The 27258-nt window shown below is 35.7% G+C and overlaps 2 protein-coding genes across 2 annotated transcripts; one reads left to right on the top strand and one right to left on the bottom strand.

Moving 5' to 3' along the window:
- Positions 1-613: 613 nt before the first annotated feature.
- LOC132545151 (transmembrane protein 144-like) lies at positions 614-13031 on the bottom strand. The gene is made up of 11 exons (XM_060208827.1): positions 13007-13031; positions 11735-12023; positions 11263-11382; positions 10774-10873; positions 10092-10172; positions 9775-9871; positions 9446-9520; positions 8409-8488; positions 3964-4070; positions 2880-3151; positions 614-2261 (listed from the first exon to the last, which is right to left on the bottom strand). The coding sequence occupies exons 2-11, from the start codon at positions 12000-12002 to the stop codon at positions 2160-2162; spliced, it is 1302 nt and encodes a 433-aa protein (XP_060064810.1). The 5' UTR covers positions 12003-12023; positions 13007-13031; the 3' UTR covers positions 614-2159.
- Positions 13032-13138: 107 nt separating this feature from the next.
- On the top strand, positions 13139-25735 carry LOC132545138 (torsin-1A-like). The gene is made up of 7 exons (XM_060208812.1): positions 13139-13186; positions 14249-14467; positions 15766-16031; positions 16467-16606; positions 17653-17703; positions 23873-24018; positions 24319-25735. The coding sequence occupies exons 2-7, from the start codon at positions 14257-14259 to the stop codon at positions 24600-24602; spliced, it is 1098 nt and encodes a 365-aa protein (XP_060064795.1). The 5' UTR covers positions 13139-13186; positions 14249-14256; the 3' UTR covers positions 24603-25735.
- Positions 25736-27258: the final 1523 nt, after the last annotated feature.

The following is a 27258-nucleotide window of genomic DNA, read 5'->3' as shown; positions in this document are numbered from 1 at the left end:
GTATCAACCCGTACTCTTACTTTTATTTGTGTTATCTGTTTGTCGTTTTGGTAAGACTTCGATTTTTGCACCCCCAATCTATAAATTCATACTTGAATTATCCTACTCGCCAAATATACACATCCTTTTAAATATATTACAGTTTTTCCGTCTTCTGTATGTTGTTTGGGTGGATTATAGTGTAGTTTTATATGTTTTGGGTGGTTTGGGGTAAATTGCCCTTCACTGTCATTGACCGTGCCCCTATAGTACTTATCCCAGTTATAGTCTTTTATTATCCCCTGCTTTCAACGAAAAGGGGGATATTAATTTGGGTTCGTCCGTCCGACCGTCTGTCTGTCACACTTTCGTTTCCGTGTTCTAACTTCCCCAAATATCATTCAATTTGGGTGAAACTTGGTCAGCAGATACATTTTGGGGTCATTAAGACTGAGTTTGACTATCAGTGTCATCTGTTAATAATCATGCATACCAATGAGGTATCCTTTGATTTCATTGGTCAGTTCTTTTCCGTGCTCTAACTTCCCTTCACTGTAATTGATTTTGCCCCTGTAGTACTAATCCTAGTGATGAGAGTTTAAGATAATCAACAAATCAAGCTTGACTAAGACACTTTGTCAAAGAAAGTGTTTATTGTAAAAAAACCAAATTAAAAATGCCAATGAAAAAAACATATTTACATATTTCACAGATACTGTATATTGTATAGCTTATGAACAGAATATTGTAAGAAAAGATTCACAAGAGGTTCAGTGAGGAGATTAACGTAATGAGGTAATCATCAATGCTTGTAATGTATATAAAAGTAAGATATAAGTTTGTCACAAAAACTAAGATAAAAGTCAATATAAAAATTACAATGTCGTCATAACACAACGTCGGGTAGTCCGATCTTTGGCAATATGATGGTGTCTATTGGTGACGTCACTCTACGTCCCATACATGTATGGAAATGTAAATGTGTAACAGTGATTTCTAAATAACACCTATTGGTTCTGTATTATCATTACAATGAAATAGAAGAGAAATGTGTGATAGTTACATTCACCCGAATTCCTTCACTGACAATGTCTGCAGAGACTTGGACAACATATTAGGTTTCTTCCTTTATAATAGTTTATCCTCACATGTTTCTGATATGAAGATCAGTAGCTAGGCATGAAGAAATTGACATGATGACATCCTACAGGTACACTTCAAAATGCAGAGTGGCCCCAATCCATATTACCATTTTTACGAAATGTTACAATTCAAATAAATTATAATTGAACTTTAAAATCCTTTTGTCAGCAGTGATCCTGTACTTGAGTTGAAGATTAAAACAAGTTGAACATTACCAAGATTAACACAGCCCTACACCACAGGTTTCATTATAGTCGGAGTATTTAAACAGATTATTGAGACAATAATGGTTAAGGTTTATTTTCATACCTAGTTTTGTTCTTTTACAACTGAAAAATTATAAAAAGTTCAGTTAAGATCTAGAATAAAATCAGGACCAGCATGTTTCATAGGTTTCCTACATACATGTATGTACATATGTGTCATACTCGATATACATTCATGCGTCATGAAATCTCATACAAAACATTATCAAAACAACAGTGATTTCTCAGATCTACCATCACACCGGGGATCAACGACACTCCATGTCAATATCACAGATGTATAATTTCTGTATGTGCTCCATCAGACTTTACACTTAATATTTGCATGGTCGCAACAATCACTGCTGCAGTTTGTGACATCTCGTCATATTCTTCAGTCATTTTTAGTTTGTTATAAGCCACTACCATCCATTCACTACAGTGTCTCATGTATATTGGGTTTACTTTCCGTGGTTCCTTGACTTGTAGCTTGCAATGTTTGAAAAGATGCTCCTCGTATTTGTGATGGAAATGTTTCCTATTCCATGTATTCACAGTAGTAATGATTACTGTGTTGAAATGTCTCATGTTAGACGAGACACTTTCTCTCATTCACACCGACACAATGAATACATTCCATATTTTGCTACCTTTTTCTTCAGGTCATTGCCTGTTGTGATTTGAGAGGACACTTGTTTACGGCAGAATCGACCACTGCATTTTGTACATAATGTGAGAGGTCTAGCAAACACCACATATGTTAACTTTTGCTTTTTATTGTTAAGTCTTGTGTTAGGGATGACACTTGTTACCGTGTTTTGATAATCCTGCTAACACTGCACCAGACCCAGCCATACAAAATCCAAGCAGTAATATTAGTATATTTCTTTTTCCCTGTAAATACAAGAAAATTGATTAGAAGCACTATTTACAGGTAAGTTTAACAATGGTTATGTGAAGATGTCTGCATTATTTTTGTTTTTAATTTTAATCACTGATCATCTTATGCCATATTAAAATGAAATTTGTATTTCAAAGTCCATGGAGACTCTACAGAAGAACATTCCGTTTGACAGATTGTATTTATTGTCAATATGAAAGTAAACTAATCATAAGTGACAAATAAATAATATGACATCTTTACGCATCTGTCATTCAGAATGCATTAATGTCGATGACCATAAATACAATCTGAACAATCATTCAATGGTTATATTCACATTTGAAATCTTATAATGAATGTTATCATGCCATCTTTATTACATTGTCAAAGTTTTGTCTTCGGATTTTTATTTTCTACAAGAGCTTCTTTCAAATCATGACAATCCAGCTGATTTATGTAAATTTTTATCAGAGTTTGCATGCAAAACATTGATGATTCTAGGTCAATATGGCAAGTCATACTGCTGCCTTGAGATCTAGAATGAATCTATAGTCTTGTATATACAATACAGATTAACAGTATCTTTATAATGATAACCATGTATTGACAGTGACATCTCTTGAAATTACCCTGATTTCCTTAAAGACGAAGATGCCGAGAATTGAGGCCACCACAGAGGGAAGTGTGGTAATGATAGGGAAAGCTACTGGTTCTGACAGGATCCTGTTGGCGAGGAACCAGGAGGCTGTGGCTGCTGCCCACATAATGCCCGAGATGATTCCTGGTACAATGACGCGAGGATACACACGAGGCTGGTTCTTCCTGATTAGGGCGTATATACAGAAATACACAGTACTGGATAAGTAGATCCCACAGAAACAGGCAAATACGTAATCCAGACCTGTAACGAAGTTCATTCTATGTAAAGAAAGAGACAAACAAGTACGTAATGGATGTTGATAGCTGGAAGACAAGTTTACAACAGAGGGATTCATCAAAAGATCAAGTTTAATGAGGACTTACTTAAAGCAAAATCAATATGATCAAATAACATTTTTATCAAATTATATACATTACCAGAAAAATGCATTTACTCCAGGAAATAAGACAATATATGAAGAACTGATTTTATTAGGATTGGTGTCTAGATCAGTCATGGTTACCTTATATTAAATGTCAGTACATTGTGATTGATTAATATGATTCGATGCCATACTCATTTAGTATGGCATTGAATTTTAGCATTTCAACAAAAAATAATGACATCCATCACTTATGTTTGTACATATGTACTGGACGTTGTTTAAAAATTGCCGATATATAAAAGAAATTACAAAATTTATTGAATTATGTGGATGGTGCACGTTCCTAGTAAGATTTTGACATTTCTTTCGATCACTTTGTGTTTTCCTCAGTTGTCTCATGGGCTGCAAATTTAAGGCCCTTAGCATCACTAATGAGTACTGACTCTAAGTATGTATTAAAAGGTGATAATCACATATTTGCATTCTTTTTTCTTTGCAAAGTGGCCAAAGTTAATAGCGTTTTATATGAGGACTGAAAAAATCTCTCCTTCAGTAGTGCCACGATCGATACATGAAATACATCTGGAACATAACCTATGAATGAAGTATGCTTTCTTCAACATTAAAAGGTAAATTTCATAGAAAAAACTGAGATAACAAAAAAAGTGTAATCACTGAATATACATACCGTTTTTACTAGCTGAAGGATAAGTTTGACTGTCACTTTGGACATACAGGGACGGTGTGAAGATCTGTCCATACAGAAGTCCTGATATAACTGATAGTAAAATACCCCTGTAAAAAAACAGATACCCACAGTAAAATACCCCTGTAACCAAACATAGAGCTATTTACAGTAAAATGTCCCTGTTCCCAAACATAGAGCTGTTTACAGTAAAATATCCCTGTAACCAAACACAGAGCTGTTTACAGTAAAATATCCCTGTAACCAAACATAGAGCTGTTTACAGTAAAATATCCCTGTAACTAAACATAGAGCTGTTTACAGTAAAGTATCCCTGTAACTAAACATAGAGCTAACTACAGTAAAGTATCCCTGTAACCAAACACAGAGCTGTTTACAGTAAAATATCCCTGTAACCAAACAAAGCTGTTTACAGTAAAATGTCCCTGTAACTAAACATAGAGCTATTTACAGTAAAATATCCCTGTAACTATCCCTGTAACTAAACACAGAGCTATTTACAGTAAAGTATCCCTGTAACTAAACATAGAGCTATTTACAGTAAAATATCCCTGTAACCAAACATAGAGCTATTTACAGTAAAATATCCCTGTTCCCAAACATAGAGCTATTTACAGTAAAATATCCCTGTAACCAAACACAGAGCTATTTACAGTAAAGTATCCCTGTAACTAAACATAGAGCTATTTACAGTAAAATATCCCTGTAACTAAACACAGAGCTATTTACAGTAAAATATCCCTGTAACCAAACATAGAGCTATTTACAGTAAAATATCCCTGTAACCAAACACAGAGTTATTTACAGTAAAGTATCCCTGTAACCAAACATAGAGCTATTTACAGTAAAATATCCCTGTAACCAAACACAGAGCTATTTACAGTAAAGTATCCCTGTAACTATCCCTGTAACTAAACATAGAGCTATTTACAGTAAAATATCCCTGTAACTAAACACAGAGCTATTTACAGTAAAATATCCCTGTAACCAAACATAGAGCTATTTACAGTAAAATATCCCTGTAACCAAACATAGAGCTATTTACAGTAAAATATCCCTGTAACCAAACATAGAGCTATTTACAGTAAAATATCCCTGTAACCAAACATAGAGCTGTTTACAGTAAAATATCCCTGTAACTAAAATACCCCTGTAACTAACACAGAGCTATTTAAACAGTAAAATATCCCTGTAACCAAACATGTTTAGAGCTATTTACAGTAAAATATCCAAACATGTACAGTAAAGTATCCAAACATAGAGCTATTTACAGTAAAATATCCCTGTAACCAAACATAGAGCTGTTTGTTTACAGTAAAATATCCCTGTAACCAGACATAGAGCTGTTTACAGTAAAATATCCCTGTAACCAGACATAGAGCTGTTTACAGTAAAATATCCCTATAACCAAACATAGAGCTGTTTACAGTAAAATCTCCTTGTAACCAAACATAGAGCTGTTTACAGTAAAATATCCCTGTAACCAAACATAGAGCTGTTTACAGTAAAATATCCCTGTAACCAGACATAGAGCTGTTTACAGTAAAATATCCCTATAACCAAACATAGTAACCAAACATAGAGCTGTTTACAGTAAAATATCCCTGTAACCAAACATAGAGCTGTTTACAGTAAAATATCCCTGTAACCAAACATAGAGCTGTTTACAGTAAAATATCCCTGTAACCAAACATAGAGCTGTTTACAGTAAAATATCCCTGTAACCAAACATAGAGCTATTTACAGTAAAATATCCCTGTAACTATCCCTGTAACTAAACACAGAGCTATTTACAGGAAAATATCCCTGTAACCAGACACAGAGCTGTTTACAGTAAAATATCCCTGTAACCAAACATAGAGCTGTTTACAGTAAAATATCCCTGTAACCAAACATAGAGCTGTTTACAGTAAAATACCCCTGTAACCAAACATAGAGCTGTTTACAGTAAAATATCCCTGTAACCAAACATAGAGCTGTTTACAGTAAAATATCCCTGTAACCAAACATAGAGCTGTTTACAGTAAAATATCCCTGTAACCAAACATAGAGCTGTTTACAGTAAAATATCCCTGTAACCAAACATAGAGCTGTTTACAGTAAAATATCCCTGTAACATAGAGCTGTTTACAGTAAAATATCCCTGTAACCAAACATAGAGCTGTTTACAGTAAAATCTCCCTGTAACCAAACATAGAGCTGTTTACAGTAAAATATCCCTGTAACCAAACATAGAGCTGTTTACAGTAAAATATCCCTGTAACCAAACATAGAGCTGTTTACAGTAAAATATCCCTGTAACCAAACATAGAGCTGTTTACAGTAAAATATCCCTGTAACCAAACATAGAGCTGTTTACAGTAAAATATCCCTGTAACCAAACATAGAGCTGTTTACAGTAAAATATCCCTGTAACCAAACATAGAGCTGTTTACAGTAAAATATCCCTGTAACCAAACATAGAGCTATTTACAGTAAAATATCCCTGTAACCAAACATAGAGCTATTTACAGTAAAATATCCCTGTAACTATCCCTGTAACTAAACACAGAGCTATTTACAGTAAAGTATCCCTGTAACTAAACATAGAGCTGTTTACAGTAAAATATCCCTGTAACCAAACATAGAGCTATTTACAGTAAAATATCCCTGTAACCAAACATAGAGCTATTTACAGTAAAATATCCCTGTAACCAAACATAGAGCTGTTTACAGTAAAGTATCCCTGTAACTAAACATGGAGCTATTTACAGTAAAATATCCCTGTAACCAAACATAGAGCTATTTACAGTAAAATATCCCTGTAACTAAACATAGAGCTGTTTACAGTAAAATATCCCTATAACCAAACATAGAGCTATTTACAGTAAAATATCCCTGTAACCAAACATAGAGCTGTTTACAGTAAAATATCCCTGTAACCAAACATAGAGCTGTTTACAGTAAAATATCCCTGTAACCAAACATAGAGCTAACAGTAAAATATCCCTGTAACCAAACATAGAGCTGTTTACAGTAAAATATCCCTGTAACCAAACATAGAGCTATTTACAGTAAAATATCCCTGTAACTAAACAAACACAGAGCTATTTACAGTAAAATATCCCTGTAACCAACACAGAGCTGTTTACAGTAAAATATCCCTGTAACCAAACATAGAGCTGTTTACAGTAAAATACCCCTGTAACCAAACATAGAGCTGTTTACAGTAAAATATCCCTGTAACCAAACATAGAGCTGTTTACAGTAAAATATCCCTGTAACCAAACATAGAGCTGTTTACAGTAAAATATCCCTGTAACCAAACATAGAGCTATTTACAGTAAAATATCCCTGTAACCAAACATAGAGCTGTTTACAGTAAAGTATCCCTGTAACCAAACATAGAGCTATTTACAGTAAAATATCCCTGTAACCAAACATAGAGCTGTTTACAGTGAAGTATCCCTGTAACTAAACATAGAGCTGTTTACAGTAAAATCTCCTTGTAACCAAACATAGAGCTGTTTACAGTAAAATATCCCTGTAACCAGACATAGAGCTGTTTACAGTAAAATATCCCTGTAACCAAACATAGAGCTGTTTACAGTAAAATCTCCTTGTAACCAAACATAGAGCTGTTTACAGTAAAATATCCCTATAACCAAACATAGAGCTGTTTACAGTAAAATCTCCTTGTAACCAAACATAGAGCTGTTTACAGTAAAATCTCCTTGTAACCAAACATAGAGCTGTTTACAGTAAAATCTCCTTGTAACCAAACATAGAGCTGTTTACAGTAAAATCTCCTTGTAACCAAACATAGAGCTGTTTACAGTAAAATATCCCTATAACCAAACATAGAGCTGTTTACAGTAAAATCTCCTTGTAACCAAACATAGAGCTGTTTACAGTAAAATCTCCTTGTAACCAAACATAGAGCTGTTTACAGTAAAATATCCCTGTAACCTAACATAGAGCTGTTTACAGTAAAATATCCCTGTAACCAAACATAGAGCTATTTACAGTAAAGTATCCCTGTAACTAAACATAGAGCTGTTTACAGTAAAATCTCCTTGTAACCAAACATAGAGCTGTTTACAGTAAAATATCCCTGTAACCAAACATAGAGCTGTTTACAGTAAAATATCCCTGTAACCAAACATAGAGCTATTTACAGTAAAGTATCCCTGTAACCAAACACAGAGCTAATTACAGAAACATATTTCTCAACTGTTACATGATTATGTGTTGCTATTATTACAAATACTGACGATGTATTTGAAAACAATGTCATAATATCATTGCTGTGAAACACTTCAATCTGTAACACCTATAGAACACATTAAATATTACTGAAGACTCATATAGAAGACAACTTCCTGTAAATCAGATATCATCCATGATAAGTACCTTACCCATGCAACTGTTAACTCAGATATACCTACACAAATCTCTTCATGTTTGGGGAAAGTCGGTCAAGGAAGGTACCATCACGAGACTCATTGCCAAAACCATTTATGGACTTCTGAAATGTAAACAACATTTAATTGACGTTCATAATTTCATAACATTATTACTATCATGTTTATCCTGCAATAATCCCAGGGAGCAAATACCCCATGTCTGACTCAAGGTCAAGATGTGGTCTTATTACAGGGCCAAGTATGGCAACACATCACTTCTTAGTAAGTCAGGGTAGTGTGTAGGCTTATTAGAGGGCCCAAAGGGGCAACACATCACTTCTTAGTCAAAGTCAGGATGCAAACTTATTACAGGGCCCAAAGGGGCAACACATCACTTCTTACTCAAAGTCATGGTGAAGGCTTATTACAGGACCCATAGGGGCAACACACCACTTCTTAGTCAAAGTCATGGTGAAGGCTTATTACAGGACCCAAAGGGGCAACACATCACTCTTAGTCAAAGTCATGGTGAAGGCTTATTACAGGACCCAAAGGGGCAACACATCACTTCTTAGTCAAAGTCATGGTGAAGGCTTATTACAGGACCCAAAGGGGCAACACATCACTTCTTAGTCGTAGTCATGGTGAAGGCTTATTACAGGACCAAAAGGGGCAACACATCACTTCTTAGTCAAAGTCATGGTGAAGGCTTATTACAGGACCCAAAGGGGCAACACATCACTTCTTAGTCAAAGTCATGGTGAAGGCTTATTACAGGACCCAAAGGGGCAACACATCACTTCATAGTCAATGTCAGTTCATGGGCTTATTGCTGAACCCAAAAGGAACACACTATACTTCTTTCTGATAGTCAGGGTATGAGCTTATCACAGGGCCCCAAGGGGAAACACATTACTTCTTACTCAAAGTTAGGGGATGGGCTTGGCCATTTCTCACAAATGGGCTTAATACAGAACAATGAATATATATAAATGTATACATGGTTTGACAGGTGTTGCCTTATTGTTAGATAAATCAATATTTGATATACAAAGTGTGGAGATAATTTCTGTACATACTGCAGGTCTATTAAACAGTAAATCCTCCTGTCCACTTGCTGTCGAGTACAAGGAATCATTTGGGTTACCGAATGTCTGCAATTCAAGGAAAACAATGGTTTCTATTCATTACTTCATTAAATAGCTATCAAAAGAGAGAAAATACCATGTGATATTGACATTTTAAACAGATTTGGTAACATTTAGCTTTATGTTCATTAAAGAAATCATTTTCAAATTACACAACTGGAAATATGGAAATGAAAATAAGGATATTATTTAGTTAGATTTTCTGTGTTTCTTGTTTACCTTCCTGATGGTTTTTAAGGATGTTACACATTAATACTCACACTTGATATTAAGGCATCAGCTTCCTGCTCTTGGTCGGCCTGGTCACCATCAGTTGGGGCCTTTACTGTGCTCTTCACAAAGGAAAACACCACAGCACTGTAACACACAAGTTATTATCAAAATATTTACTGATTGACAAAGTATTTAGTCATTTGATAGATATGTTTGATGAAATTCGCATCAAAATGATATTCAACATGCGTACATGTAGTTTGGAGATTTCATAAGACGGTCTTTTATAGAAACCAGAAAATCTTATCAGTTGTTACGGGTTACATGTTAGGGAAGTATTGACACTATCTGTACACTCAGTCACCTGGAAACTGCCACTGCTACACCAACATAGTTCATGGTGGGATCGTCTGGAACCTCTTTGTCAATACCAAATAAACCAAACCTGTGAATAGAACAAATATGTGTTGTTTGTGTCTGAGCTATATAATGGTATATCAAGTCTTCTTCAAAACTGAATATTGTGTAAGATTACAATAAATTTCATCAACAAACCTCAACATCCCCTCTGTAGGTTAGTTTTTACAGACTCATTTGGAGGAATTATTCTATAATTAATCAATGCAGTGTATATATATTGCCAACTTTTCAAAAAAAAGCTTCTCTGAAATCTTATCTCTATATGTTGTACAATGACAACATTGCTATCATTGGCTATGTGTATGTACCATCTCAAACTTGATGAGTACAAATAAACTGAATTGTAATCAAACCAGAAAAGGTGGATATTGAACTATACTTGTACCACAATCAGATGGAAAATACTTGTTTTTGTATCTTCTTGTTTGAGCTATCTGCTGTTTAAATTGATGAAAAGTTCATGGTTGTTACAGACATGAATGGCAAGAGGCTGGAAGCAATAACTCGGTACCACCAACTTCATTGACTGTTCAATGGACCACATTCTCCACCAAACTCAAACGCTCATATTCAAATGACATTTACCAAATATATGGGTAATTCAAAATGACTGAGGAAACACTAACCTTCCTGTGGCCCAACCACTGAGGAGGTTGACCATGCCCCAGATACACAGTCCCAGGCCTAGTCCAATAGTTTTGATGATGGGAACAACCATGATGTTACCTGTTATACAGATCAGTCATGTGTACCAGAGTGTCAAGTCAAAAGCTGAAAGTCAGTTTCAATATCGTAGCAAAATATGTACTTGACATGGATATGCACATAGGAGGTCCAGCCATCACTTCTTTCATTATGAATACACCTAATGAAGTGACATGAACATTTTTTCCCAACCTCTTTTGAATTTTCTGTCTTGTTCAAATTACAAACACATGTGATCAAATGTAATCACACTTTATAGTTTATATGATAGATCTGTAACTCATTATGGATATCAGACTTTTTCCTACACTTTACTCAGGTCCAGCTATTATCTTATTTAACCACAAACAGGTTCCTTCCTGCAAATAACATCCCTCCTCACTTTTGTATATACTTATTGAAAAGCTTACCTGTTTCCCAGAGGACTCCTCCCACCATTACTATTGGGTAAAATGTGCTTTGTCTAACTATTTGTAAAACCATGCCAGAAAGCAGAATGGCACTGCATACAATCCACTGGAAAAACATTCCTGTAGCAAAGCAAACTTTGGTTAATACTTGTTACAGATTTAACAAATCGTGCAGATTGAATATAGAGCAATATGAAGATCATCTATACAAGTTACTTTCATTTACTAATGAAAATAAGAAATACAAGATTTCAGCAAAATCAATTTTACTATCAAACTTTCTGTTGTACCTTGGTGATGATAATGATATACTACAATAAAGATCAACTTTGACAAATAAAATCTAACAAGCGAGAAAATAAATGAAACTTTCTTATTTACAATATGTGCATCTGATCAAGTGAATGTAAAAGCATATAAACTAAATGTCAAATTAAAAAGAAAAAAAAGAAAAAGAAAAAAAAGCTTGCACCATCTCCAGTTTCAAACTTCTTCACAGGGGCAAAGTTGGTTCCATAGCAAAGGACAGCAACAGCAGCAGCTATGTATCCCACAAAAGCTGGTGATGTGTCACAGTCAGGAGGAATGGTTGTCACATTTGGAAATAAAGTTGTTATATTTGGAGATATTGTAGTCACAAGTGATGATAAAGTTGTCATATTTGGAGATAAGGTTGTTGGAGATATTGTAGTCGTATTTTGAATCTCAATGTCAGTGTTACCAATCCAACCTTCCATCATGCATGAGATCGAAATCAAAATCTGAAATATAACATCAGTGTATATATGCATATAATGGAAACTTCATACAGTTTTTTTCAAATGGAAATCAACATTTTCCTACCACCATTAACTCTAATTAACATACTGTATTATCCTGATTTAATATAATACAAGGAATACATGAACAATAGTCTGACGCTCAACCAATCAAGCTTAAGAATTGGCTCTTTCTAGCTGAGTGGTATATTGCGGCTACTATTTATCAGTGTTACATACTTCCCCTTCAGGAAATAACTTGTTCTTGAGTTTCCTTGGGTTACAGTGGTGCTGGTGGGGCATGGCTATGTACTATTCCCAGGTCCCTACATGGGCGCCAATGTTACAGAGCTCGATGTCATTATATTTTTCATTGCCTCCGCTAGGAATCTTATTAGTCGGACGCTCAACCAATCAAGCTTATGAGAAGTTCTCTCTAGCCAAGTGATATATTGCGGCTAGTATTTACCAGGGTTACATATACATTGTACATACACAAAAGAAGTATGAAAATCAAACAGTACATATATAAGATTGCAAAAATATATAAATTGTACATACATTATAATCACATTTTGTGCCTATGTATTTGTACACTAGTCGAATGTAAATGACAAGTTATATCCAGCTAATCCTTATAAGGCAACCACAGCATTCATTAAATTTTTTTCTTTTTGCTTTGTTTTTGAAAAAAGAAATCCAACAACATGTGCCGAGTACGGTTGCTTGGACTGATCACGCGAGCTTGGACATTGAACATGTACCTTTTAATTGGTAGGCTGCAGGGATACGTCATTCGTGTTCTATTACAAGCTAGATATAGCTAGTGTGTAGAAATTTGAAAATGCTTAACGACATGTTAGAGATTTATTTTGAATATATTTTGGAATGATGCTTAAAAAGCAGACAGAAACTTACTCAAGCATCTGCTGAAATACATTAGGTGTTGGTAGAGTACGATATCATATCTTATCAGCAAAACTTACCTGTTGTTGTTTTTGTTGTTTTAACTTGGGATCATGACTAACGCGTCACATGACAAAATAAAGCGTCTGAGCGATGGCGATATGATCATGATCTCTACTTTCAATTTGCACTACGATTACATTAAGCGCGGGAGAGGATGACGATAGAACAGTCGTGTGTAGCAGCGTAAGATATTCAAGGTAAATGCATTTGTCTGCTTTAAGTTTATATTTCATTTTTGGATGTAGGGGTTTGGGGGACTTTCACATATTCTACGTGTGTTGAAAGTGTGCGGTGTTTATCCCAATACTGTACTTACAATCCACGTACACATGTACATTGGACTGTACTTATTCAGGTATAATGTATTCCTAATTACCTCCAATTTACATATCACAGAAACTGAAATACTGTTTTGGTTAGTTTATAAGAAATCAACATGGCATATAAGTTAATAAACACCCTAAACGAAAACCTGAAAGCCCATGTTTGTGAAAGCTTATGATGAATAACATTTTCATCACACAGGCGAAGGAGTTTGTACATGTACATATCCACATAAGCAGAACAAATTTCGCTTAAGTACAAGCAAAAAATATGACATATTTACACACAAACACTAAACGGCATCTATCACACATGCATTCAAATTATAGCAGTTTAATTGAACATTGGTAAGTATTAGAAAAATGCATATTTTATTTTTACAAGCGCATAATGCAACACAAAAAGAACACCCAATAAATATATGTATTAATTTGAAGCCATTACACCTAACTGAGACTAAATTTTCAGGGTGGGAAGGATGGGTTTTAATTTTTGATGATCCTGTCTGTCCAGGAATAAAATTCTTACTGATACAGAACTACACTACCACATAAGGCAAACCAATGGGCAGCCTATATAAATGAAAAAGGTCAAACCCTGGATAGAAACTTAAGTGGTACTCACCAAGTTAGACTTGACATGTACACAGTGATTCAAAAATGTGTTCCTGAGTTAATTATACGTTTTGAAACAAAGTTTTCAAATGAAAAGTTCCACATCTGTCTTTTGGAAAAGATGAGGATGATACCTACATAAGCCCACTATACTTGTGTAGGTACAAGTTGACACAATGATGGATGCGGTCATAGGGACTTGGCACAAATTTCAAATGTATATTACAGTATAATGTGCATGTACTTGTTTGTGATAGTGATTGTATATGAGAAATAACATGGGTATCGAAAATTGATGATTTCATTTCACTATGGTTTCAGTGTTCAGTATGGCAGTAATATCCTTCCAGTGTGATAATGTTTTATGGTGGCTTAGCCTAATCCTGACAGTACAAAGTGCCACCTGTCTGGAACCAGTATCCTTTTTCACTGCCGTGGGGGCTGGAATCTCTGCCACATTCTTAGCTGCTTACAACCCTGTCAAATGTCGGTTCTTCTCTGAATGCTGCGTTGATCGCCACATAATGTTGAATGAGACAGGTAATAGATTAGATTATAATTTTGTAAATTCCTTTTTTCTATGTATTATACAATGTATTTTGTATTTATAACCAAAAAGTTTCCTATCATGCAGGGAAACTGAATGAGTGATTTGACCAAATTTCTCTCTCTCTCTCTCTCTCTGACAAAAGCATCCTTGATACTCCAGGGGTTACGCTCACCATCACTTTCCATACCTCTAGAACATTTCTTGGCAAAACTGAAGATTCCATGTTTGATACCTTTTGGGATAAGGCGAGAAGACTGGTTTTGATCCTTTGATGTATATGAAGTGAATTTTGGGGTTACATAATAGTATGTTGTTTTAGCATTGAAGTCAAGTGTTGCTCTTTAGTAATCTACAGGTGAGCAAGTCAGTTTGTGGTTGGTCAATGTTTTTTCTTCAGAAACCCACACTAGAGTGATCAAAATACATTGTACTTCGCTTGTGCCTTCAATTTTGCCATGGAATGTTCCAGGGGTGCAATGAGTGAATGAGATTGAAACCCCTGGTCAATCGAGAATTGGTAAATTTGGCATTGATGTATGTGTACGCGTAGAATGGATCAGGTATTGCTGAACAATGCAACATAATTTTTCTAAAAAGTAATAAAGGAATGAGTAATGAGGTGTTATAAAGATAACTCTTATGTGCACTTAAAAGTTAACATAGGATTACTGTAAATTATGAATACGTAGCATGATATTTACATTAGAGATTAACACCGTTACATCAATAAGGTGGGGCCTGCTCAAATATAGCACAATTTTTGGGAGAAACTTGAGAGTTGTTATAATTATCTCATTAAGAAATATGCGATTTCTCTGAGGTGTATGAAGTTGGATGTGTTTGACTCGTTAGAATACCTGGTTGTTCTGTTGTTGCTTACTATGTTCTCATTTTGGATGGTTACATTACTTACTTGGATTGACCAAAATTCACATGGTTGGTATCGTTGATGCAGCAGAAGACACTTACCCTCCCAGAACACATTTTTTTTTATTCTCCTTGTACATTACCAGGAGTCATTGTGTGAATCTTTTGTTTGATTTGATTTTAAACATGTCCGATACTCATATGTATACCTGATTGCTTTGTTTTTGTTGATCTTGTTCTCATTTTTTATCAATTATCATTTTTATCAAATTTGAATTTTAAGATTCTATTTACATGTCGGTAATTTCTATGTTCTTTTACTGTAGCTCTATAGTTGTCCTTGGACTCACAAGTGTATGGTGAACACATGTGTGTTTTTGTAAACTGACATGTAAATTATAAACATAATCTTGTACTGTAGCCCTGAAGTTGTCCTTGGACTCACAAGTGTATGGTCAGCACCTAAGTAAATTGGCAGTGATCAATCACTTACGTGCCCATACCCGTTCAGCCAACCCGAGTAAAGCCCTGGCAATCTCCTTCCACGGGGGTACAGGAACTGGCAAAAACTTTGTCAGCAAGATCATAGCTGAGAGTATTTACAGGAAAGGCATGAAAAGTAAATATGTGCATCTGATATCTGCAACAAAGGAGTTCCCACACAAGGAGATGGTGCCTCTGTATAAGGTTAGTGATCAAAATTGTTCAAAATATTGTACATGTAAAATTTGAATATTGGTTATTGAGTCACATAAAAGACACATTAGTTGCCTGGGGTTTACTCCTGTGCTGGATTTTGCTTACCTGTTCTGGACTTCAGGTTCTAGAAGAGTTTTATTTCTTCCTTTTTTTCCCAAGTGGTCAAATTTTGACAGTTCGACAAAAAGCTTGTTATAAAAGAGATGTATTCTTAAAACATGCTCTAGTTTTCTCCCACATTACGGCCCATTGTGCTTTCCATCTGCTATGAGTGATGACTACAATTTTATATAACATGGTATATAAATGTAATAAGATAATTGGAGTAAAGGGATGAGAAATAAAGGAAGCAATTTGCTGGTCACTTTAAATGCCACAATAACTTTAATGAAATCAATTGTATAGAAAATTTATTTCTATCAGGACAAGTTGAAGGAGTTGATTGAATCAAGTGTGGATAAATGTGAGCGGTCAATGTTCATATTTGATGAAGTAATACATCATTTTAGAAGGAGAGAAGATAAGTGTCTTTCTGTGGGTTTAGGAGTGCTAGAATACAAATAGTTTAGAAAGAGAGAAGATAAGTGTCTTTCTGTGGGTTTAGGAGTGCTAGAATACAATCATTTTAGAAGGAGAGAAGATAAGTGTCTTTCTGTGGGTTTAGGAGAGCTAGAATACAATCATTTTAGAAAGAGAGAAGATAAGTGTCTTTCTGTGGGTTTATGAGAGCTAGAATACAATCATTTTAGAAGGAGAGAAGATAAGTGTCTTTCTGTGGGTTTAGGAGTGCTAGAATACAATCATTTTAGAAGGAGAGAAGATAAGTGTCTTTCTGTGGGTTTAGGAGTGCTAGAATACTAAGTGTCTTTCTGTGGGTTTAGGAGTGCTAGAATACAATCATTTTAGAAGGAGAGAAGATAAGTGTCTTTCTGTGGGTTTAGGTGAGCTAGAATACAATCATTTTAGAAGGAGAGAAGATAAGTGTCTTTCTGTGGGTTTAGGAGTGCTAGAATACAATCATTTTAGAAGGAGAGAAGATAAGTGTCTTTCTGTGGGTTTAGGAGTGCTAGAATACAATCATTTTAGAAGGAGAGAAGATAAGTGTCTTTCTGTGGGTTTAGGAGTGCTAGAATACAATCATTTTAGAAGGAGAGAAGATAAGTGTCTTTCTGTGGGTTTAGGAGTGCTAGAATACAATCATTTTAGAAGGAGAGAAGATAAGTGTCTTTCTGTGGGTTTAGGAGTGCTAGAATACAATCATTTTAGAAGGAGAGAAGATAAGTGTCTTTCTGTGGGTTTAGGAGTGCTAGAATACAATCATTTTAGAAGGAGAGAAGATAAGTGTCTTTCTGTTGGTTTATGAGTGCTAGAATACAATCATTTTAGAAGGAGAGAAGATAAGTGTCTTTCTGTGGGTTTAGGAGTGCTAGAATACAATCATTTTAGAAGGAGAGAAGATAAGTGTCTTTCTGTGGGTTTAGGAGCATTTTAGAAGAGAGAGAAGATAGGAGTGCTAGAATACAATCATTTTAGAAGGAGAGAAGATAAGTGTCTTTCTGTGGGTTTATGAGTGCTAGAATACAATCATTTTAGAAAGAGAGAAGATAAGTATATATCTCTTGTTATATGAGTTCTCGAATTACAATCATTTTAGAAGGAGAGAAGATAAGTGTCTTTCTGTGGGTTTAGGAGTGCTAGAATACAATCATTTTAGAAGGAGAGAAGATAAGTGTCTTTCTGTGGGTTTAGGAGTGCTAGAATACAATCATTTTAGAAGGAGAGAAGATAAGTGTCTTTCTGTGGGTTTAGGAGAGCTAGAATACAATCATTTTAGAAGGAGAGAAGATAAGTGTCTTTCTGTGGGTTTAGGAGTGCTAGAATACAATCATTTTAGAAGGAGAGAAGATAAGTGTCTTTCTGTGGGTTTAGGAGTGCTAGAATACAATCATTTTAGAAGGAGAGAAGATAAGTGTCTTTCTGTGGGTTTAGGAGTGCTAGAATACAATCATTTTAGAAGGAGAGAAGATAAGTGTCTTTCTGTGGGTTTAGGAGTGCTAGAATACAATCATTTTAGAAGGAGAGAAGATAAGTGTCTTTCTGTGGGTTTAGGAGTGCTAGAATACAATCATTTTAGAAGGAGAGAAGATAAGTGTCTTTCTGTGGGTTTAGGAGTGCTAGAATACAATCATTTTAGAAGGAGAGAAGATAAGTGTCTTTCTGTGGGTTTAGGAGTGCTAGAATACAATCATTTTAGAAGGAGAGAAGATAAGTGTCTTTCTGTGGGTTTAGGAGTGCTAGAATACAATCATTTTAGAAGGAGAGAAGATAAGTGTCTTTCTGTGGGTTTAGGAGTGCTAGAATACAATCATTTTAGAAGGAGAGAAGATAAGTGTCTTTCTGTGGGTTTAGTTTAGGAGAAGATAAGTCAATCATTTTAGAAGGAGAGAAGATAAGTGTCTTTCTGTGGGTTTAGGAGTGCTAGAATACAATCATTTTAGAAGGAGAGAAGATAAGTGTCTTTCTGTGGGTTTAGGAGTGCTAGAATACAATCATTTTAGAAGGAGAGAAGATAAGTGTCTTTCTGTGGGTTTAGGAGTGCTAGAATACAATCATTTTAGAAGGAGAGAAGATAAGTGTCTTTCTGTGGGTTTAGGAGTGCTAGAATACAATCATTTTAGAAGGAGAGAAGATAAGTGTCTTTCTGTGGGTTTAGGAGTGCTAGAATACAATCATTTTAGAAGGAGAGAAGATAAGTGTCTTTCTGTGGGTTTAGGAGTGCTAGAATACAATCATTTTAGAAGGAGAGAAGATAAGTGTCTTTCTGTGGGTTTAGGAGTGCTAGAATACAATCATTTTAGAAGGAGAGAAGATAAGTGTCTTTCTGTGGGTTTAGGAGTGCTAGAATACAATCATTTTAGAAGGAGAGAAGATAAGTGTCTTTCTGTGGGTTTAGGAGTGCTAGAATACAATCATTTTAGAAGGAGAGAAGATAAGTGTCTTTCTGTGGGTTTAGGAGTGCTAGAATACAATCATTTTAGAAGGAGAGAAGATAAGTGTCTTTCTGTGGGTTTAGGAGTGCTAGAATACAATCATTTTAGAAGGAGAGAAGATAAGTGTCTTTCTGTGGGTTGAGGAGAGCTAGAATACAATCATTTTAGAAAGAGAGAAGATAAGTGTCTTTCTGTGGGTTTAGGAGTGCTAGAATACAATCATTTTAGAAGGAGAGAAGATAAGTGTCTTTCTGTGGGTTTAGGAGTGCTAGAATACAATCATTTTAGAAGGAGAGAAGATAAGTGTCTTTCTGTGGGTTTAGGAGTGCTAGAATACAATCATTTTAGAAGGAGAGAAGATAAGTGTCTTTCTGTGGGTTTAGGAGTGCTAGAATACAATCATTTTAGAAGGAGAGAAGAAGAAGGAGAGAAGATAAGTGTCTTTCTGTGGGTTTAGGAGTGCTAGAATACAATCATTTTAGAAGGAGAGAAGATAATTGTCTTTCTGTGGGTTTAGGAGTGCTAGAATACAATCATTTTAGAAGGAGAGAAGATAAGTGTCTTTCTGTGGGTTTAGGAGTGCTAGAATACAATCATTTTAGAAGGAGAGAAGATAAGTGTCTTTCTGTGGGTTTAGGAGAGCTAGAATACAATCATTTTAGAAGGAGAGAAGATAAGTGTCTTTCTGTGGGTTTAGGAGTGCTAGAATACAATCATTTTAGAAGGAGAGAAGATAAGTGTCTTTCTGTGGGTTTAGGAGTGCTAGAATACAATCATTTTAGAAGGAGAGAAGATAAGTGTCTTTCTGTGGGTTTAGGAGTGCTAGAATACAATCATTTTTTAGAAGGAGAGAAGATAAGTGTCTTTCTGTGGGTTTAGGAGTGCTAGAATACAATCATTTTAGAAGGAGAGAAGATAAGTGTCTTTCTGTGGGTTTAGGAGTGCTAGAATACAATCATTTTAGAAGGAGAGAAGATAAGTGTCTTTCTGTGGGTTTATGAGTGCTAGAATACAAATAGTTTAGAGGGAGAGAAGATAAGTGTCTTTCTGTGGGTTTAGGAGAGCTAGAATACAATCATTTTAGAAGGAGAGAAGATAAGTGTCTTTCTGTGGGTTTAGGAGTGCTAGAATACAATCATTTTAGAAGGAGAGAAGATAAGTGTCTTTCTGTGGGTTTAGGAGTGCTAGAATACAATCATTTTAGAAGGAGAGAAGATAAGTGTCTTTCTGTGGGTTTAGGAGAGCTAGAATACAATCATTTTAGAAGGAGAGAAGATAAGTGCCTGTCTGTGGGTTTAGGAGTGCTAGAATACAATCATTTTAGAAGGAGAGAAGATAAGTGTCTTTCTGTGGGTTTAGGAGTGCTAGAATACAATCATTTTAGAAGGAGAGAAGATAAGTGTCTTTCTGTGGGTTTAGGAGTGCTAGAATACAATCATTTTAGAAGGAGAGAAGATAAGTGTCTTTCTGTGGGTTTAGGAGTGCTAGAATACAATCATTTTAGAAGGAGAGAAGATAAGTGTCTTTCTGTGGGTTTAGGAGAGCTAGAATACAATCATTTTAGAAGGAGAGAAGATAAGTGTCTTTCTGTGGGTTTAGGAGTGCTAGAATACAATCATTTTAGAAAGAGAGAAGATAAGTGTCTTTCTGTGGGTTTAGGAGTGCTAGAATACAATCATTTTAGAAGGAGAGAAGATAAGTGTCTTTCTGTGGGTTTAGGAGTGCTAGAATACAATCATTTTAGAAGGAGAGAAGATAAGTGTCTTTCTGTGGGTTTAGGAGTGCTAGAATACAATCATTTTAGAAGGAGAGAAGATAAGTGTCTTTCTGTGGGTTTAGGAGTGCTAGAATACAATCATTTTAGAAGGAGAGAAGATAAGTGTCTTTCTGTGGGTTTAGGAGTGCTAGAATACAATCATTTTAGAAGGAGAGAAGATAAGTGTCTTTCTGTGGGTTTAGGAGTGCTAGAATACAATCATTTTAGAAGGAGAGAAGATAAGTGTCTTTCTGTGGGTTTAGGAGTGCTAGAATACAATCATTTTAGAAGGAGAGAAGATAAGTGTCTTTCTGTGGGTTCATGAGAGCTAGAATACAATCATTTTAGAAAGAGAGAAGATAAGTGTCTTTCTGTGGGTTTATGAGAGCTAGAATACAATCATTTTAGAAGGAGAGAAGATAAGTGTCTTTCTGTGGGTTTAGGAGTGCTAGAATACAATCATTTTAGAAGGAGAGAAGATAAGTGTCTTTCTGTGGGTTTAGGAGTGCTAGAATACAATCATTTTAGAAGGAGAGAAGATAAGTGTCTTTCTGTGGGTTTAGGAGTGCTAGAATACAATCATTTTAGAAGGAGAGAAGATAAGTGTCTTTCTGTGGGTTTAGGAGTGCTAGAATACAATCATTTTAGAAGGAGAGAAGATAAGTGTCTTTCTGTGGGTTTAGGAGTGCTAGAATACAATCATTTTAGAAGGAGAGAAGATAAGTGTCTTTCTGTGGGTTTAGGAGTGCTAGAATACAATCATTTTAGAAGGAGAGAAGATAAGTGTCTTTCTGTGGGTTTAGGAGTGCTAGAATACAATCATTTTAGAAGGAGAGAAGATAAGTGTCTTTCTGTGGGTTTAGGAGTGCTAGAATACAATCATTTTAGAAGGAGAGAAGATAAGTGTCTTTCTGTGGGTTTAGGAGTGCTAGAATACAATCATTTTAGAAGAATACAATCATTTTAGAAAGAGAGAAGATAAGTGTCTTTCTGTGGGTTTAGGAGTGCTAGAATACAATCATTTTAGAAGGAGAGAAGATAAGTGTCTTTCTGTGGGTTTAGGAGAGCTAGAATACAATCATTTTAGAAGGAATACAATCATTTTAGAAGGAGAGAAGATAAGTGTCTTTCTGTGGGTTTAGGAGTGCTAGAATACAATCATTTTAGAAGGAGAGAAGATAAGTGTCTTTCTGTGGGTTTAGGAGTGCTAGGATACAATCATTTTAGAAGGAGAGAAGATAAGTGTCTTTCTGTGGGTTTAGGAGTGCTAGAATACAATCATTTTAGAAGGAGAGAAGATAAGTGTCTTTCTGTGGGTTTAGGAGTGCTAGAATACAATCATTTTAGAAGGAGAGAAGATAAGTGTCTTTCTGTGGGTTTAGGAGTGCTAGAATACAATCATTTTAGAAGGAGAGAAGATAAGTGTCTTTCTGTGGGTTTAGGAGTGCTAGAATACAATCATTTTAGAAGGAGAGAAGATAAGTGTCTTTCTGTGGGTTTAGGAGTGCTAGAATACAATCATTTTAGAAGGAGAGAAGATAAGTGTCTTTCTGTGGGTTTAGGAGTGCTAGAATACAATCATTTTAGAAGGAGAGAAGATAAGTGTCTTTCTGTGGGTTTAGGAGTGCTAGGATACAATCATTTTAGAAGGAGAGAAGATAAGTGTCTTTCTGTGGGTTTAGGAGTGCTAGAATACAATCATTTTAGAAGGAGAGAAGATAAGTGTCTTTCTGTGGGTTTAGGAGTGCTAGAATACAATCATTTTAGAAGGAGAGAAGATAAGTGTCTTTCTGTGGGTTTAGGAGTGCTAGAATACAATCATTTTAGAAGGAGAGAAGATAAGTGTCTTTCTGTGGGTTTAGGAGTGCTAGAATACAATCATTTTAGAAGGAGAGAAGATAAGTGTCTTTCTGTGGGTTTAGGAGTGCTAGAATACAATCATTTTAGAAGGAGAGAAGATAAGTGTCTTTCTGTGGGTTTAGGAGTAGAATACAATCAGTACTTTTGTAAGTGTCTTTCTGTGGGTTTAGGAGTGCTAGAATACAATCATTTTAGAAGGAGAGAAGATAAGTGTCTTTCTGTGGGTTTAGGAGTGCTAGAATACAATCATTTTAGAAGGAGAGAAGATAAGTGTCTTTCTGTGGGTTTAGGAGTGCTAGAATACAATCATTTTAGAAGGAGAGAAGATAAGTGTCTTTCTGTGGGTTTAGGAGAGCTAGAATACAATCATTTTAGAAGGAGAGAAGATAAGTGTCTTTCTGTGGGTTTAGGAGAGCTAGAATACAATCATTTTAGAAGGAGAGAAGATAAGTGTCTTTCTGTGGGTTTAGGAGTGCTAGAATACAATCATTTTAGAAGGAGAGAAGATAAGTGTCTTTCTGTGGGTTTAGGAGTGCTAGAATACAATCATTTTAGAAGGAGAGAAGATAAGTGTCTTTCTGTGGGTTTAGGAGTGCTAGAATACAATCATTTTAGAAGGAGAGAAGATAAGTGTCTTTCTGTGGGTTTAGGAGTGCTAGAATACAATCATTTTAGAAGGAGAGAAGATAAGTGTCTGTTATGTCTACAGGATGGTGAAGAGAGAAATATATATTTCTGTGGGTTTTAAGAAGTTGTCAATTGGGGTTCAAAAGATGCAGGTTGATGAAAATTATGTTGAAGTTTTATGGTTGCCATAGTGATCTCATTGAGAAATATTCTATTTCTTTGTGTGATTTGAAGCTGGACATGTTTGCTGCTCATTAGTTTGCCTGTTGGTTCGGTTGTTGTATGCCTTGTTCTCACTTGAGAATGTGACATTTCTTACTTTGATTGACCAAGGTTTACATTGCGGACTGATGAAGCAGAAAATGCTTACTCTTCCGGAACACCTGATCTTATTCTCCTTGTACTTTTTCTGGAGTCTCTGTGTAAATCTTTCTTTTGTTCATATTTTGCTCAATATTTTGGACTTTGAGCTTAGATTACGATTATGTTGCCTTGTTGATATTTTTTTGATGTTTCATATAGAGGGAAAGAGAAGTGTCTCTCTTTGGCTATGTCAAGTCAGGAACATTTCAAGAAGGGGAAACTCATTTCTTTCTTGTGTTTTTGTTCCACAGTAACACAGCTGGTAAGGCCATACTGACTAAGACACTTGATCATTGGAAGGAGGGACGATCACGGGAAGAACTCACCTTGATGGACATGGAGAAATTGATAACCCAGGCAGCTGTAAACACTAAAAACAGTAGGTTTAACTGAATGATACTTCTGAGACTTATGTATATGTAGATTAGAATGACTTGATTGAAATAGAACACATCTGATCCTTGTTTTGTAAGGAGAGTTAAATGACCTGTTGAATGGATTCTACATTCTATATGATGTTTAACTTAACCACAGATTGAACATTGTATTAAGTATGCTTTTTTTATCCCCTTGATGCACTTGCAAATCAACACAACTTCATTATCAATTTGAGTGAAGGGATTTGTATCATTTCTGATGCCTTGTAAGTGTGACTTTGATGATGTCTGTCCTGTTGTAGGTGGATTATGGCACAGCGAGCTGCTCCTGTCTCACATGATCTCTGCTCATCTTCCCTTTCTACCGATGGAGCGTAAACATGTTAGGCAGTGTATAAAAGACAGTCTCATCTCCAAGAAATATTACCGTAATTATGATGATATTGAGGACAGAATTGTGAGAGAAATTGCTGATCAATTACCATACTTTCCCGAAGATGAGAAAATGTTTTCTGTGACAGGTTGTAAGCGAGTACCAGAGAAAGTGGACTTTATTATGGCAGGATATGAGAGTAGTTTACTATAAAGCTGGAATGAAATTTCAATTTCAGCTGTAATATGTTGTGAATGATACTTTAGATGTTGCCGATGGATATTTGATATATGCTATTTTTAACTGATCTCTGACATGACTAGTGCTGTTGGCATCAATTCAACAGAAAAGCTTCCATTTAATTGATTTCCTGATGTTCATCATAAATATATGTACATTGTATACCAGACTAAACTTTTTTATGCAGCTATCTGAGGTTAAGCCTAGTGTAAAATAGCTGTTGTGTGCAGCCATTAGTCATTTGTATTATCTGCTCAGCATTTACATTTTTTCTTAAATATAAGTCAAATTCAGTAGAAAGTTTCTACGAACCGTGATAAGCTAGTATTGTGACTTATATTATTGACCACGGCCTTGTGACCTTTGGCCTCACCGACTCTGTGGTCTTATTGACCTTTGACCTCAGCGACCTTGTGACCTTTGGCCACAGTGACCCTGGGACCTTTGGCCTCAGTGACCCTGTGGTCTTATTGACCTTTGGCCTCAATGACCCTGTGGTCTTATTGACCTTTGACCTCAATGTCCCTGTGGTCTTAGTGATCTGTGGCCTCAGTGACCTGATGGGCAGAGATAGAAAAAAGAGGCCATACATCTTCATGTGGATTTGAGATTGTTCATTAAGAACATTCCTTATTTCCATCAAATGGAAATCTTTGATATTTATTTATGTGTATTGTTTGGTAGTTAAGTGAAATACATGCTGATCTCAAGGAATGTTTAAATAAAGGTTTAAAACTCATCAATGTTCCAGAATGAAAACCCTGAAGTATGATGTATGTAGGATTTATCAAATGTGAATCCATTGTGATGGAACTTGGCATGATAGACATAAAGATATGAGAGAGCCCACAAAGATCATATATCAACTTTGACGTTGGTTATCTTTTTCTACACATATTGTTTGTGATATCACATCAATTTGGTATCGCCTCAGCACATGAGAATCACAGAGGAAAATCACAGCTGAAGTCACCTAGATAACTTACTCATTTGCTGTATCAAACAAGCTTTATTTGTTAGTGCTTTTCATGGTGCTTTAAATGTAATCAACAATGAGATTCATTCTGCTGTAGATTATGTTCAGTATAATGTTACTACTGTTTAGCTGCTATTTAATAAAACTTAATTCATTGTTGATAAAATTTGTTGTTTATTTGTTACTTTTGTGATTCGGCATTCAGCGTTGGTAACATTACTCTTGCATCCTATATAAAGCTATTAATGAACAATTTCATATGTAAGTTTTCGTCAGTCTATTTGTTCTTCAACCGCTTCTATTGTACTGTCTAGCATCATCGATATTACAGTATATACATGTACATGCAGTTGGAATTCAGGGTTGTGTTATTACTCCGGTAATCATTTTATGAATGTGACTAGACTTCGATGAACAAAAATATACATGACCAAGAGTCTTCGTATGAATACTTTTTTTGTTCATATATTGCCATTTTCATCAAATTTGAGTTGCAATTAAGATTCTGTCAACATGTTGGCATTTTTTTATGTTTCTTCTTATCTTACAAACTTTTCCAAATCATCATATAAATAGGTTTTTCTCTTGTTCTATATGGACTACGTAATTCAACGTAAAGCAAAGCAGGATTAAAAAAAGGAAAAGCGTAATTAGACTAGGCAATAGTGCATGTTTACTTACAGAAGATCTTTCTCTGCTTGTATTCCTGGCATCCTCAGTATACCGGTTACTTTTGCCCCTTGTTGCTTGGTCGCCAATTTCCTTCGTCATCTGATGGTTACCAACTATTACCCGGATATTTTAACCCTGAGCCACGATATCTTCCAATTGGTTGTTCAGTAGTGGTGTCATATCCTCCCAGCTTTCGCAAGGCTGCTGATTTCGCCTTCCCCAACATTGCCAGTTGCAAAAGCTTGCTCACTGACTGAGCTGAAAAACTTCTGTAATCGACTCCATTGAAAATTTACACTCCATCTATTGTCCCTGCAGTCTACTACCAGGTCTATTTTTTCGTACACCTCCTCAAAATTATCACATGGCACTGTCAGTTCTACTACAAGTGTTTTGACTGTTGATTTGAGGACTATGTCTAGCCGAAGTGTTGTGTTCACATTGCATGGGAATACAAGTCTTCCATCAATGTCCACTTGCAGATCCCAGTCCCTCCCCCTGCCCATCAGCGTTGTCCTGGTTGTTCTTCTCTTCTCAACCGACTCAAATTGTTTCAGGAAAAACTTCTCTTTTCTTGCTTTTGGATCAGAATGCTACATCATTCTCTCCCTACTCCCGCCAACTCACACAGGACCGTCATATACACCATCCCTGTGTCAGAGATACCTGACATCCTAACAGCGTGTGCATCATAGTCCCTCGCATTCCACGCAGATGACAACTGGTACCTCTGTTAGTTTTGATAGACGACAGTGTGTCGTTATCTGCTCTCAGCAGACCTAAGCGATCATGTATTGTTTTCACCATAGTTTTTACCACAAAAGCTGCTTTGCCAGACTCATCCGCCTTTTTGCTTGCCCAGTTCAACTACTAGTACCTCCGCTCTTTAATGGTCTTCTTCTTCATGCCTTTTTTCATTCTGAACCACCCCTCTTCTCTCTGTTGCTGTTGCCTTCTTCCACTGCTGAAAGTGGACTATGC

Source organism: Ylistrum balloti, unplaced genomic scaffold, assembly GCF_031769215.1.
Source record: "Ylistrum balloti isolate Yb309-2 unplaced genomic scaffold, AGI_CSIRO_Ybal_v1 Utg369830, whole genome shotgun sequence".
NCBI lineage: Eukaryota > Metazoa > Mollusca > Bivalvia > Pectinida > Pectinidae > Ylistrum > Ylistrum balloti.
Note: the sequence above shows the minus strand (reverse complement) of the source record. Positions and strands in the feature narration are given on the sequence as shown.